This window comes from Lepidothrix coronata, unplaced genomic scaffold (assembly GCF_001604755.1).
Source record: "Lepidothrix coronata isolate B3197 unplaced genomic scaffold, Lepidothrix_coronata-1.0 Scaffold152, whole genome shotgun sequence".
Lineage (NCBI taxonomy): Eukaryota > Metazoa > Chordata > Aves > Passeriformes > Pipridae > Lepidothrix > Lepidothrix coronata.
Genome location: NW_016690332.1, coordinates 2,598,825 through 2,612,148, shown reverse-complemented (window position 1 = coordinate 2,612,148; position 13,324 = coordinate 2,598,825). Strand labels below are relative to the sequence as shown.

At 37.8% G+C, this 13,324-nt stretch overlaps 1 protein-coding gene across 1 annotated transcript in view; it reads right to left on the bottom strand.

The window, feature by feature from the left end:
• The window catches only part of LOC108504091 (chromodomain Y-like protein), an 82,640-nt gene that overhangs the window by 30,380 nt on the left and 38,936 nt on the right, over positions 1-13,324 (bottom strand). Inside the window, exon 2 of the mRNA XM_017828715.1 lies at positions 4,859-5,525. Within this exon, the coding sequence (XP_017684204.1) occupies positions 4,859-5,525 (667 nt within the window). The remainder of the gene's footprint in view (positions 1-4,858; positions 5,526-13,324) is intronic.

Sequence of the window (13,324 nt, the reverse complement as noted above, 5' to 3'; positions counted from 1 at the left end):
TGCATTTGACAAAGAAGTTTAACCAGTAATTTCAGAAATTAAGAGGGCTTTGCAAAGGACTTTAACCCACTTCATAGGCTTTTGTTTGCTCTAATAAAATACTTGGTTGCTTTCCAGATCACTCAGCAGAGATAAAGCCACCATCCAAGTGCAACGTACAAACACACTGAAAAAGGAAGTTCTTTTATTTTGAATCACATTTGACTGCATAACCAAAAAAATCCCAAAAAGCCAACAAACAAAATGAGGGCTCAAAACTGCTTCTGTCCTTCCAGGATGTGAAAAAGAAATCCAAAAAAACTGTAACACATCATCCCACCTTTCCTTTAATTGTACTGTCCACTCTAATTCAAACAGCAATGAACTGTAACTCTCCATTCTGCTTTCTGAGAGGATTACATGCATGGCTTGTGATCCACCTGGACAAATATGTGGTTCACACCCAACACACCTTTGTCAGCTGCTGTGCTCTTCCCATGGGACTCTTGAGGGTGGCCCATTACACTGGTGACAGTGGACTGCTCCTTATGTAAAGTCAAACACCCAGGCACATACAGGGAGAGGGGGAAAAAAACTAACTGGGGGATTTTGGGAGGGAACTGTATGAGCTCCCCTCACCCTAAGGAACAGGGAGGGAAAGAACTCCTTTCAGCTTGGCTTGGTATCTTATTGAGAATGTACGTTTCCACCCAGTTCCAGTTGCCTCCATAATCCCTTCTACACTTGATTCCTGCTGAGCCTTAAGCTATCAAACACTTAACGAAATAGACACTGTTTCCCTTTGGTGTTTGAGTGGATTTTTGGTTTTCCAAGTCTATGTTTTTTAATCCCGTAAAATGCTTTGGGGAAAGGAGAGAACAGGTAACAAAGAGAATTTTAAGTTCAGTCTTTTTTTTTTTTTTTTAAATGTCTGGCTTTTCTCTTGGTGACAAAACCACTGGTTTGAGATAAAAATAGCACCAGTATCCAAGTGAAAAATCAGCAGACACCCTTGTTCCTTGTAGAGTGATACATCACAAGCATCTTTGGATTGTCAGTCTGCTGCTCCTGCAAATTATTCATCTAGACTAATGCGTGCAAGGAGGGAGATGCTCTAATGCCACCATGAACATTGGTGGTGCTTGTCTGTCTAACAAGTGATGTAATTCACTGCATTTCTCGTATTTCTTCTCTTCCCATATGTAAGAACCAGCCTGCCTTATTCTAATTATAACAACATATGCAGATAGATGTGCTCTTCTTCCTCATTTTATACTTTGAGCTTTGCATGCCTTTCTGCCCAAAATCTCCCTTCTTGTGGCATTTATTCTGAATTGCATCCACATGTTGGACATAGCTACCTGAATAAAAACTGCAGCAACTAAAGGGTTAACCAGAAAAAATCCCAAACAAACAACTAGAATTTGCCAAGCAATGGTATTCACCTGGTTTATGGTCCTTCCTAAACCAGAACTTCCCTGGATATTATGAGTGTACTATGCCTAAAACATTTCCAATAAGATTTCAAAGCTACTTTTTAATGCCATTTTAATGAAGGAAGCGTTCAAAAACTTTAAAGGTATCAAAACCTATTGTTAGACGTGAGGCCGCTTTTTGTCTTGTCTAGTTTTGAGTAACATGCATTGACTGTATGTGCCACTAAAAACTTTTCCACAACATTTCAGTTCTTTGATGGTGTTTTTCTGTTTCATTCATCTAAATTCAGGATTGCTTTCATCAGCTTTCAGTAACAGCTGATGATCACCACTTTTATTATAATTTAAACTTAAAAACCCGGAAAAAGCAAGGCTGGGGAAAACAAACAAAGAACAGAGTAAACAATGAAGAGTTTCACCATCCTGAGCTAGGACTCAAAAATCAACAGAAGTCACACAACTCAAAAGCAGACATAGCAATAATCTCAAAATTAGGAACACTGTTTTCATATTAAAATCTTAAATTATTTTTCCAATATTACTTCAAAAAATCTAAATCTATTTCAATTTAAAAAGTTGACTAAAGCTTTTTGAAGTGTAATATGTATTTTTCTAGAATCTTTCAAAATTATGCTTTACAATGAGTGATTTCTGTTTTGATGAACTTGGTTTACCAACAAAAACATCCTGATAAAAAATCCCTAAACCACCTCAAGTAAAAAGTTATTTTTCAAAACATGCCTTTGTCTTCCTGACAGCATCCTCCAAGTGGTAGTAGGAACTCTTAAAATTAACAGAAGGTATATGCAGAGGAGGTGGGAAATTTGGAAAGAGTGCTTCAAATGCCAGATCTATCATCCGTATTATTAATATGTCAGATCTGGTGCATATGAAGATGCATTTCTGTGCGATGAATACCTCTCATGATGTATGAATCCTGAGGTGGTGCTGAAAATGTGATGAGGTGTCCATTTAAGAAAGAAGGAATGTCCTGAGTAAGGAGCAAAACAGGATCCTGAACTGCAACAGCCCCATGCAGGGGAGGGAAGCATCTATTTACTACATTTTTAATGAATAACAGTGTGAAGCTAAAAATAAAAACAGCAAGGAGAAGAGCACATCTTTAATGAAGAGACAGGCAATGTGTCAGCTCAAGAAGCTTCAAGGCTAGGTGAGCTCTAGGAGACAGGGCTATTTCTCTTGGCTTCTCCCTAAATAAAGGTCCACTCAGGCCATGCATAATGTCTGAGTTGAAGCCTGGGCTTCCACGAGGAAGATATCTGTCAAAGAAATCCTGAAAAGCTAGGAAGAGAGAGATGTCAGAAACAAATGGAAATTATTTTTCTTTTGCAACTTTGTCTCCAAGTTTTATCATCACAGAAATAATGCATGACTTGAATACTAAGCCCAGAAGTGTTGCAGGTGAGCACAACAAAGCCCTAATAATGCTATTTAGCATCCATTTCCCAGCAGACTGCACAGCTCAGCTTGGGGATTGGTAGTGGTGCATGAGGACAGAGAAGGAAAGCCTCAGTTAATGTACTGATATGTCTCCAGCAGCAGACAGAAGGTGGAACATATTGTGTATGTTCCATCCACCACGTATTGTGACTATCTCCTTGGCTCTCCTTTTTTTGATCTAGACCTTAAGATCTCATGAACACGTACGTGTGAGAAAAATCTCATATTGCCATCATCCCTAGAGTCAGTCAATAGCTTTCATTGTTAGTTGTCCAGGCAAATGCCTAAGAAGAGTTGAAGGAAGTAGTGGCAGTTGAAGAAATTTTAACACCTCAGTGAAACAGATAAATGCACCTCAGTTAATATCTTCTGTGTCACTACCACTCCTGTGCAGGTTTTTCCACTTCCACTTGATGCCATGTAGCTGGGCCTTCGCCATACCACTAATACCAGAATGAAAGGTTGGAATGATTTCATCTGATCTACCTAAGAAGGTCCTTCATGTCCCCGTTTTTTTTCCTGGATGCCCCAAGGCAAAAAATCAGCATGCTGATGGCAGCACTTATCAATCATTACATTAGAAACACCACCATACTCCAAAATGCACTTTAATTGTCACAAAAACACACTCCTCTACCTCACCTACACAGAGAATTACATCCTGGCATCTCTTGCATCTTCCCTTCCAGCTTTGTTTACATCCTCTGAGATTTACATTCCTTCTTTAGCCCATGCAAAGCAAGAGATATTCCTGGCATCTGTGTGTCCATTACCATGGTTACCTAGTTCATCTGCAGCAAAATGGATTGGTCCATGACCTGACACCACAGCTCCAGAAGTATACTCCTCCCTTGTCCACCGCTTTCCAACCTTTCCTGCTCCAGCTATTTTTTCAGAATATTTCAATGCAAACAACAGTGGGGTACCAATACAAACACTCCCAAAGTCTTCAGCACATTTTTCTCCCTATATAGCATAACTAAGTGTGTTTTTTGGCAGGCCCAGTCCTTGAAAAATTTCAGGCAATTTTTCCAGCAAGCTGTCATCAATAGCATACTTGCAGATCTTACCCACTGCATTTTATTTGAGGATGTAGTATTTACTTGCAAATTTTAACTTGAAAATTTAGCCTTAAAAGCATGCTTACAAGAACACTTGTGACTACACAACTACCTGGGTCTGTCAGGGAAGAACAAAGGTTTGGGGCGTAAGAATGAGGAACATGTTCTAAACAAGGGTCTCAGCTGGATGGGGAAATGAACAGCTTCCTCCCAGAAAAACAGTTTGGGTTTCTTTGGTATCACAAATTTTACAGCACGAATTGAATTAATTGTCATCTACTAAGATATTAGCAAGCCAGGCATCACTCCTAAATAAGTGCCCAATATCAAATGAGGTATAAACAACAAAATATTGATAAAATATAATGAAGACAGCTGTCAAACCAGGCAGGAGGCATATGTATCTCCACAACTGGCTCAAATGTTCACTGAAACAAAGCTTATCAGCTGGTTTTTTTTTAAGCAACATCATTCTCACAGGTTTTTTTTCCAGGTAATATTAATAGCAAAATAGATATGTAAACTGCTATGAAAAATTCCTGCTCACACCATTCACCTGTTCCCATAATTGAAGTTTCTAATATTCATACCAAATTTGACCTACTTAAATAAACTTAAAGCAATGATGTAATCTCTGGAAATGGTACACTAAATAGGTGTACCACACAACATCAAGGCAAACACAGATGTATCTTATGGTGATTCTGAAAACACAAATACCAATGAATCTCTGTGAGGAAACCAAAAGCTGGCAAAATTCGAAATGGCTTTGTAGTCATATAGTTATGTAAAATAAAGTTGTGAAGTTCTCCAGACTTAACATGGCTGAAATAGAGTGGGTAATTTGTTTGCATCTCAGCAGCAAAAAAAACCCCAGTCAAATGACAAACCAACGCAAAACCGACCAACTCGTACACCTACCTTTTCCATTTATTGTTAATGCTGATGCAATTGTGGCTGTTACTGGCACTGGCAATTGTGGCACTAATGGATGTATCCTTGGTCGGCTCCCCATTCTAGCACGCTCTGCACCAGGTCCTAATAAAGCTCCCACCGGTTTTTCTGCTGCTACTTCTGGTGCTACAGAGTCGTCTTGATCCTGCTCTATATGGTCCATTTTATCCGGGCTTTCATTCTGGAAGCCATCAACTGTTGTCCGACTCTTAATTGGACTTTTGGGCACTAGGATTTTAATACCTGATTTTGCAAGGTCCATATTTTTCCGTCCAGAAAGAGATGGTGAATTGTTTTTCCGGAACTTCTGTGCAGCAGAAAAAAGTTGATTATTTTTTGACTCATGTTCTTTACTCATAACTAAAGATTTAGAAGATGTCTTTGAAAAAGAACTATTGGTAGATCTAGAAATTTGTTTTCGGGCATTATTTGGAGAGGTCCTGTTTGTCCTGGTTAATGTGCTTTCTTTCTGCTTTTCATTGTGGCGTCTGTTAAATTCATGTATATATTCCTCACAATTAACAAGGTGCTGTTCTGGCTCCCAAGTATCATCGTCACTGTCGTATCCTTTCCATCGCACCAAATACTCTGGTTTTCCCTTCTTGTTTTTCCTCTTGTCAACAATTCTCTCTACCTGTTAAAAAGGAAAATTAAACATAAGACATGGACAGATATACAACTCAAGGGAGCAACTTGCGTGCAAATAATTTTTTAAGTGTAGACAGATTTTAAAATATTCTTGTAGCTCTATAGCTTACAGTCTTTCACTGCTGACTGGACACTACTCTCTTTAAGCTTCAGATTGTTACTTTCATCTCAAAAACATGTTCTAGAATACCAAAATTGTTCTTCACTAAGTATTTTGCATGCACAAGAATCTGAATATGACATATTAAAACTGACAATTGGCACTGGTCCCAGTGAAGCTCTTGAACCAACTTCAATGGGGATAGGATTTCCCTCTCTGAATACAGAGGTCATGTTTAAATATGCTGTATAAATACAGTGTGTGTTTACCCTACAAAACTTATCAATTTGATATTGTTTGAATAATTTGCTTGCCTAGCATAAGGCATATGTGAGAATCTCTTACTTACAGTGAGTTATCCTTTAGCTACCAGGGACAACATAGAACAGCTCAGGAATTGGGGCAAGAAGATTTTTTTTTTTAGAGGCTTTTTGTGAGAACAGAGAACATTTTGGCCAGAGTTTTTGATACACATACTTGAACAAATTACCATGCCTCACTTATCTGCAAATAGAGATGATATTTATGTCACAAGTATTAAGTATGCACATGCTACAACTGCATGTGGGACCCACAGGCTGGAGGAATTCAGGCACTGGGGTAAAGCAGACAGGGCAGACAGCAGCAGCTGCAAGGACAGAGGCTCATGCCTCGGACCAAAACTCATGCCAATCACGCTAATCCTCCAGAAAGGAAATTCTTTTATCAAAAAAGAGAGATAAATGCAAGGCTAGTCTCTAGGATTTCCCCTTTTTATTTCCTTTTTCCTACCCAGGCTGATTCTTCTGGTAAATCCTCCATCCCACTTCATTTCAGTTATGGGACCAATACAGCTTTCTTACCCATCTCTCTCTTCTTTTTGGTATTAAAAACGAAGGGAAAAAAAAGGCAGAATTTGAGACTATCACTTATTAATTTAACTCCCAGCCCTTCATGAACAAAGACGATGCACAGAAGCCAAGATTACACGTACCTAGAAGAAGTTCTGAAGAAACAGTAACATTTACTGTAGTGCCATTAATGAAATGGAATGTCTACAGAACAGTTTAGAAGGATGGAAGGAAAATACAACTATGTGTGGTGCACATATAAAAGGTATGTGATTCATTACCAAGTCACATCACTGCCGACAACAGATTCTCTTAAGAGTGCACCTCAATTGGCATGTGGCATGCTATCATAATGTACTCCCTAGTTTTCAACAGTGAGGTTAAATGACTACTATTATTATAATCTCATCAGCAATATAGGGACATACCCAACAACTGCATGTGACTCCCTGCAGGTGTTCTACTATGCTGTCCTATTATTAGGATGTTGCACAGCTCTGTTTGCACAAGTCTTCAAAAACTCAACCAAATCAACAACACGCAAGTAAAAATCAAACACAAACTAGCTCTACCTTAGCTTTGTTTATGACCTGAAGAGTTGAATACATTTTATAGAGAGAAATGCAATATAAATTGTCCAAAGTTTATCTAAAATCTTAAAATACCTTAAAACTATTTTTATTGTAGTTCTTTAACTTTTTAGTAAAGTTACTGCACTTAAGAAAATATGCATCTAGAAAAAGGAAACTTGTTTTTTCCATTAACTACTTCAGAACATCTTACAAGAAAACACAACTCCAAATAAGAAAGACACTGTAGAAAAATATGCCTTCAAAATTTTTTTAGTGGAGATTGAGTAAAAAGACCTTCAAGTAATAAGCCAGAAATGTTAAATTAAAAACTAAAACCAAACTCATGAATCAAACTTCATATCTTGTCAAAAAAGCAGTTACTGCTATAGTCTTGCTTATCCTCTCTGCCTCTCTCGACCTTCTAAAATAGATTTTAAAAACACAATTCTCAGAGAAAGATCTCTACTACTAGCAAGGTAATTTTATTTTCTAACAGGAAATCTTTGTAACAAACAGCATCAATTACTGGGCACAAAGTTCTGCTACAGTCTTTCAATAGTGAAAGGCCACCCATTAAGGGCATGCCCTTTTCAAGCAGGAAGCCATCCCTCTCGTCCAAAAAACCAGACACCTTGCAGAGATAACAGATGAACTCTAGAACATGAGATGCAAAAATCCATTCTTAACCTGATGATTTATGGAGCAAACAGAAATGCATAAAGAAAACCATTATATTTAGCTGTATTGTCCAAGCCTGCAACAAAACCTATTTTGTCATTGCTCTTTTTGATTAAAAGATTTTTTCCTAACCCTTTATTTCTTCTTGAATACATTTTTTATTTTATTTATAACACAAAAATTATAGCAATTAACCTGTGATATGCAATTTATCATGCAGCTTCAGAGCTTTACTGAGGGACTCTTTTTGGATTGCTTCGGTTTGATTAGTCTGATTCCCCTAGAAGGACTTGAAAAACTGCTCAGGAATATTCTGCCTCAATACTTTTGCTGATGATAACAGCGACATAAGTGTTTCTCATCCAGATTTGGGAGCAGAAAACTGGAATGCTTACAAAATACGCACAGAGCTTGAGTATAGAACAAGAATAGGAATATCCATCCTGAACTAGTGGTTTATTTAAACTGTTTCATGCTAAAAACAAAGACTACAAACTTGTGCTTCTCTTCTCCTACTGAAAAAGAAAGCTTGTCCAAGTCATCCATTTCTCCTTTGCTTTACAGTGGTGATTTGACATGAAATACAACGCAAGACACCTCGAAGTCTGATGTTAGAAGATACCAATGATTTACACCCAAATATTAAAATGAAAAAACAGATTGTAACTGGGTGGGTAAAAACATCTACATTCCCACTTCCTGACACATCAGTCATGGTGTGGTTTGATGATACGGCTACCCTGTTGGAACAGCTAGGCAGCATCCACACAGGCAGTATTGTTTCTCCCCGTTATTGCTGCCCTGGAGCTGAGCTTATCTTATGCCAAGTTAGTTCAGAGAGTTAGAACCTGGCAGAGTGTCCCTAACCAGCGGAAGAAGAGCAAGACCACATCCTTTGCCATAATCACACCAGAAATGCTGGCAACAACTGGTGACAACTACCATTTCTACAGTATCCCATGCCTTCCACCATGGGGCAATATTTATTTTTAGTAATTAAAAGGTTCTGTACTGCAGGATTTGCCATTCATTCTTAGTTTTCAAGTGTTGTAGAAGACTCAAAACAAAATGGAAAATTATATAAAAAAAGAAAATATAAAACAGGTGTGAGGGAAAGTTATCAGGCAAACTATCTGGGTGGCAAAAAAGTAACATTTCCCAGTTTATTTTAGCATACTAAGTTGTTACTTTTCCCACCTGGGCGATACTGATCAATGACACTCAAAAACTCAGCCAGCAGAAAAACTGACAGAAAAACAATGAGCTGCTCAGAAGTACAGTCCAACAAGGGTGAAATGCACAAATTATAATCCCACACACCACAACTGTAGCTGAGATGGTAAATTTCGCTTCCTTCCATGAATGTGGCGAAATTGGTTTGTGCTTGCTTTCTCTCCCTGAGGATTTTAATAGCTTTTATTAGCAAAATATACTGCATTTACACTTACAAAAAACCCCCAAACAGACAAGAACAAGATAAGCTTGCAGGTTAAACTGCTGTCTGACTACAGACAGCTGCACCAGGTGGAAATGTCAACACTGCAACTCCTCCTCCCTGTCCTGTGCTCAGAGACAACAGCTCCTCCCCATCTGTCACAGCACAACTTCTGTAATTATTCCCTAATGTAGTTCTGTCAAAGTGACCTGGTTTAGATATTAAGAATACCTGAGCTAATGTAGGCATCCTGAAATAACTGGTTTGGAGAGCAGCTGCTTTTGCGGTATGTTCTGACACATCTAAGAGGACTGTACCTTTCAGCAGAGGACAACAAACACCTACGTGCTGGACAGGTCCAGTAACCTCTTTGTCAGAAAAAGGACACCCATCCTTAATGCCTGATGAAAGATCTTTAGTTCAGGTCAATAAAAGTAAGCAAGAAATTCAAAAGAACATTCTCAATTTAAAGCATTATAATTTGGGCACATTTGTAAACTCTCTGTGTAATGCTCTCTGTGTTTGTGTGTGTATATACATAAGTATGTTATATATATAAAAAGATCATGCTTTAATTTAACAAAACATTTCAAGAGATTAAACTAAAGGTACAGCTGTCAGGGGGTGGGGAGGCAACAAAAACCAGAATGAGCAAAATAAACATACTTGGGCATGTAAATATTCAATGAGCACTGCCTTGTTTATAATAAATCCTTTTTGCATTCCCATTATGTTCCTTTCTGTCCTCACATTCATGTCAGGCTAAATTAATTTAAAGTTAGTAGAATACAATCTATTTGACTTTATCTGTTGTCTGTAAACTATAGAAGGCCTTGTTCTGTTAGCTGAACGTTATGTTTACACTAGCGTTTTGGTTCAGAGCAAAAGTGCAATTTAGAAGCAAATCTTTTTCTCCTCTGCACTATTCTGCTCACTGTTCAATGGTTTCACAGACCAGTTTTGGTATCTATGATGTGGATTCTTTATGGAGAAGTATAAACTGGAAGTGGAAATGTTACGAGTGTAATGGTGTTATCTGTCATGCTTCAACCCCTAAGGGGACACACAGATCCAAGCAAATAACAGCTCTGAACAGTTTCAACACACACAGTAGCATGGATATTTGATCCTGAGAGGCTCCACTAAATCTAGTCCAAAATAAAAGTGCTGCACAGCAGAATATGTAGAGGTGAGGGTCACAGCACCAACTGCTTCACTCTACTGATTTTCTCCACTTGAGCCAAATTACTGCTGTAGTCATTCCCCCAGTTAGAGACAGAAGCTTGAATGCATGCAAGCCTTATGTTACACACATGTATGTTCTACAAGTGAACAATCATCCTTGCTTAAATTGGAAACTCTTCCGCATACAAATGGGACCTAAATGATCATCCATAAGCAATCAGCAATGTTTATGAGTGATTATATCTTCTATTTATTAAAATCTTGAAGAAGTCAATGATAAGCAGTATTCTAATACTTCTTATTGTAAATAAAATAAATGCATTCTACATTAAAAAAGAAACTCATATATAGCAGCATACAACATAAAAACCATTAAGTACTAAGCTTTTCTTAAAGGAGAAAGTAGTTTTGGGAAGACAGTTATTCAAAAACACAGGTGATGAGGATATCAAAATACATTTGAAGGTCTGTAAAATGTGCACTAAAATCTTCAATGTACATATTTTATTAGAAAATACATAATTTCCAATAGTATGACTTAAGGCCAGGTCAGAGTATTTCTCACTGCAGTTAGCACCAGCAGGTAAATTTTAAAAACAGCTTAGTACATATATTTAGAATATCAAAATCATAGTATTGTATAGTTTTAGTTCAAATGGAATCACTAAAAAATTACATTAGGATATCATATAAATCCAAGAGTTCATCTTCACTGCAGTTCCATGTTGCTCCATTCAGGCTAGCCTGGGAGTGAACATGTAAGCCTCCCACCACATGCTCCTGGAGCTGACTGATTTGATTAGCAGAACAGACTGATTGGATTAACAGTCGATGAATTGTTGTAAACTGAGCTGCTGCATCCTTATGGCATGACTGACCAGAGTGTCTGTACAGTACAGGACTCTCTGGCCATCATGACGGCTGTATTATATATACACTGCTCTGGAAGCCAGAGCTGTACAAAATAAATGCGGATCAGATGTGGACAGATTATTGCCTTTCTGTCAAATTAGCTACAGCAGATGATACAGCTTTGTGTTAGTTTCGTGTCAGCTCTGGGATGAGGGATGATACCTGATCCGGCCCAAAGCCTGCCAATACAAAGTTCACCCACTCGACTGTTTTCAGGCAGTCGGGACCAGCAGGATGAGCTCATACAGGATCATCGCTTCACAACCCACAGCCACTCCCAAACTCCTTTTGAGGAAGCAGTGTGTGCTGTGAGGTTGGAACACATTCATGTCTATGAGCAGGAGTCTCATAAAGGGCTAATAATACACTTCCTGCAGTCCTTCATGCTAGCCATGTAATAAAGAGAACTCCATACCTCAATCCCCCTTTCAAAAATTAAATAGCTATGCTAAAACAAATGTTAAGATTTTTCTTTTTCACAAGCTCTATTTCAAAGACTACCCATTCTTTTAGGATTCCTGGACACAAGTCATGCAAGAGCTAACTTTGTGGCTATCCACAACATTCAATTAATATATTGCCCTGCAGGTCATAATTCACTTTTTAATTTACCCTCTGTATAAATTTCTAATCAAGTTGCCTATAAAATCACAATTGTCTCAGTCAAGCTCATTATTTATTATCAACTTTAAGATTTACACCCTTCCATGGTCTAAACAAAGACAATACACAAAATAATTTAATTACTGCATTCTCATCAACACCAGTGATTCCAGGGAATCACAGCTATGGTGCATGCCATGCCTGGCTGCACAGCCAGCTCCTGAAAAGGCACTTCAGAAAGTTTTATACCTTGTACCTACATTAAAAAACCAGTATCACTCTATGTGCGACTCATTTATGATCTATTAAAAGATACAGATCATAATCAGAAAAAAAATCATTGTAAGAAGCCTTCTCCATAGAGGACATTAGGGAAATGAGTGTGGAGGGAGGACCTGTGACACAGTCACTTTGCTTTAGAGAATTAACTCCCTAGGCAAACAGTTTGCCTGAGATTTTACTTTCTCAGGAGTCACCACTGATGACTGATGCTAAAATGTCAGCATCACAGATCTTTCCAGATACAATTTATATAGAAATAATTACAACAGTTGCAATGGAAGTTACAACCTGCTGCAGAATTTATCAACTGCTTTACCCTAATTATAGTTATGTAACTATTGCAAGAATGGTCAGAAAATCTTACTCTCATCAACTCACTGTTTACAACAGCTCTAGCCTTTTATCTACCATAAGGTAAGACAGACATACATTTTCTATTTTGCACAAAAGCAGAATGAAAGTACATGCAAACCTGTTAATATCTGTACAAATACAATATAAACAAACACCTGCAACAATGTATTCTTACCAAACATGCACTGTTTTTCTCCTTTTGAAATAGGAACAAGTAGAATCAAATAGGCTTATCACCTTAAATGGAAATGGCCCTGATCAGAAGAAACTACTAAAAACCACTAGCATTGGATTTAGGGTATGCATTTTTGGCAGTCAAAGCTATTACGTTAGTATTACTGTGTTATTAAGTTTTTAAAAATTTTCTCATTATCAGTTACTACAAGATTTCAGCATCATCCACTATAGAATGCCAAAGGAAATTGTTCCCATCTTCAATTCATTTGTAAAAGCTATATCTCAGGAAAAAAAATCCTCAATATTTTTTTCTCAGAGGTAAATATTTTGTCTGCACTTGCCAAATTCTGTTGCTTGTATCTCTCCACTGCAGTCACGAAAAGTGAAGGTCCCAAGCTTGTTGCTGCCAACACTTTGCCAAAGAAGAAATATAGAAAACCAAAATGCTTATTTATTATTGGCAACTCTGGTAACATGAAAGGAAAAACTCTCACCCAAAGATGCCCGTATTTTGGGCATGCTAATTTGGAAAAATGTAGCAATTGATTAAAAGCTGCCTCACAACAAGAAGCTGTTAAGAGCTTCAACAGCTTGACAACTATTTACTTACAGGATAAGGCCAACAGAAACATTGTCACTTTATCCTTCAGGTAGATT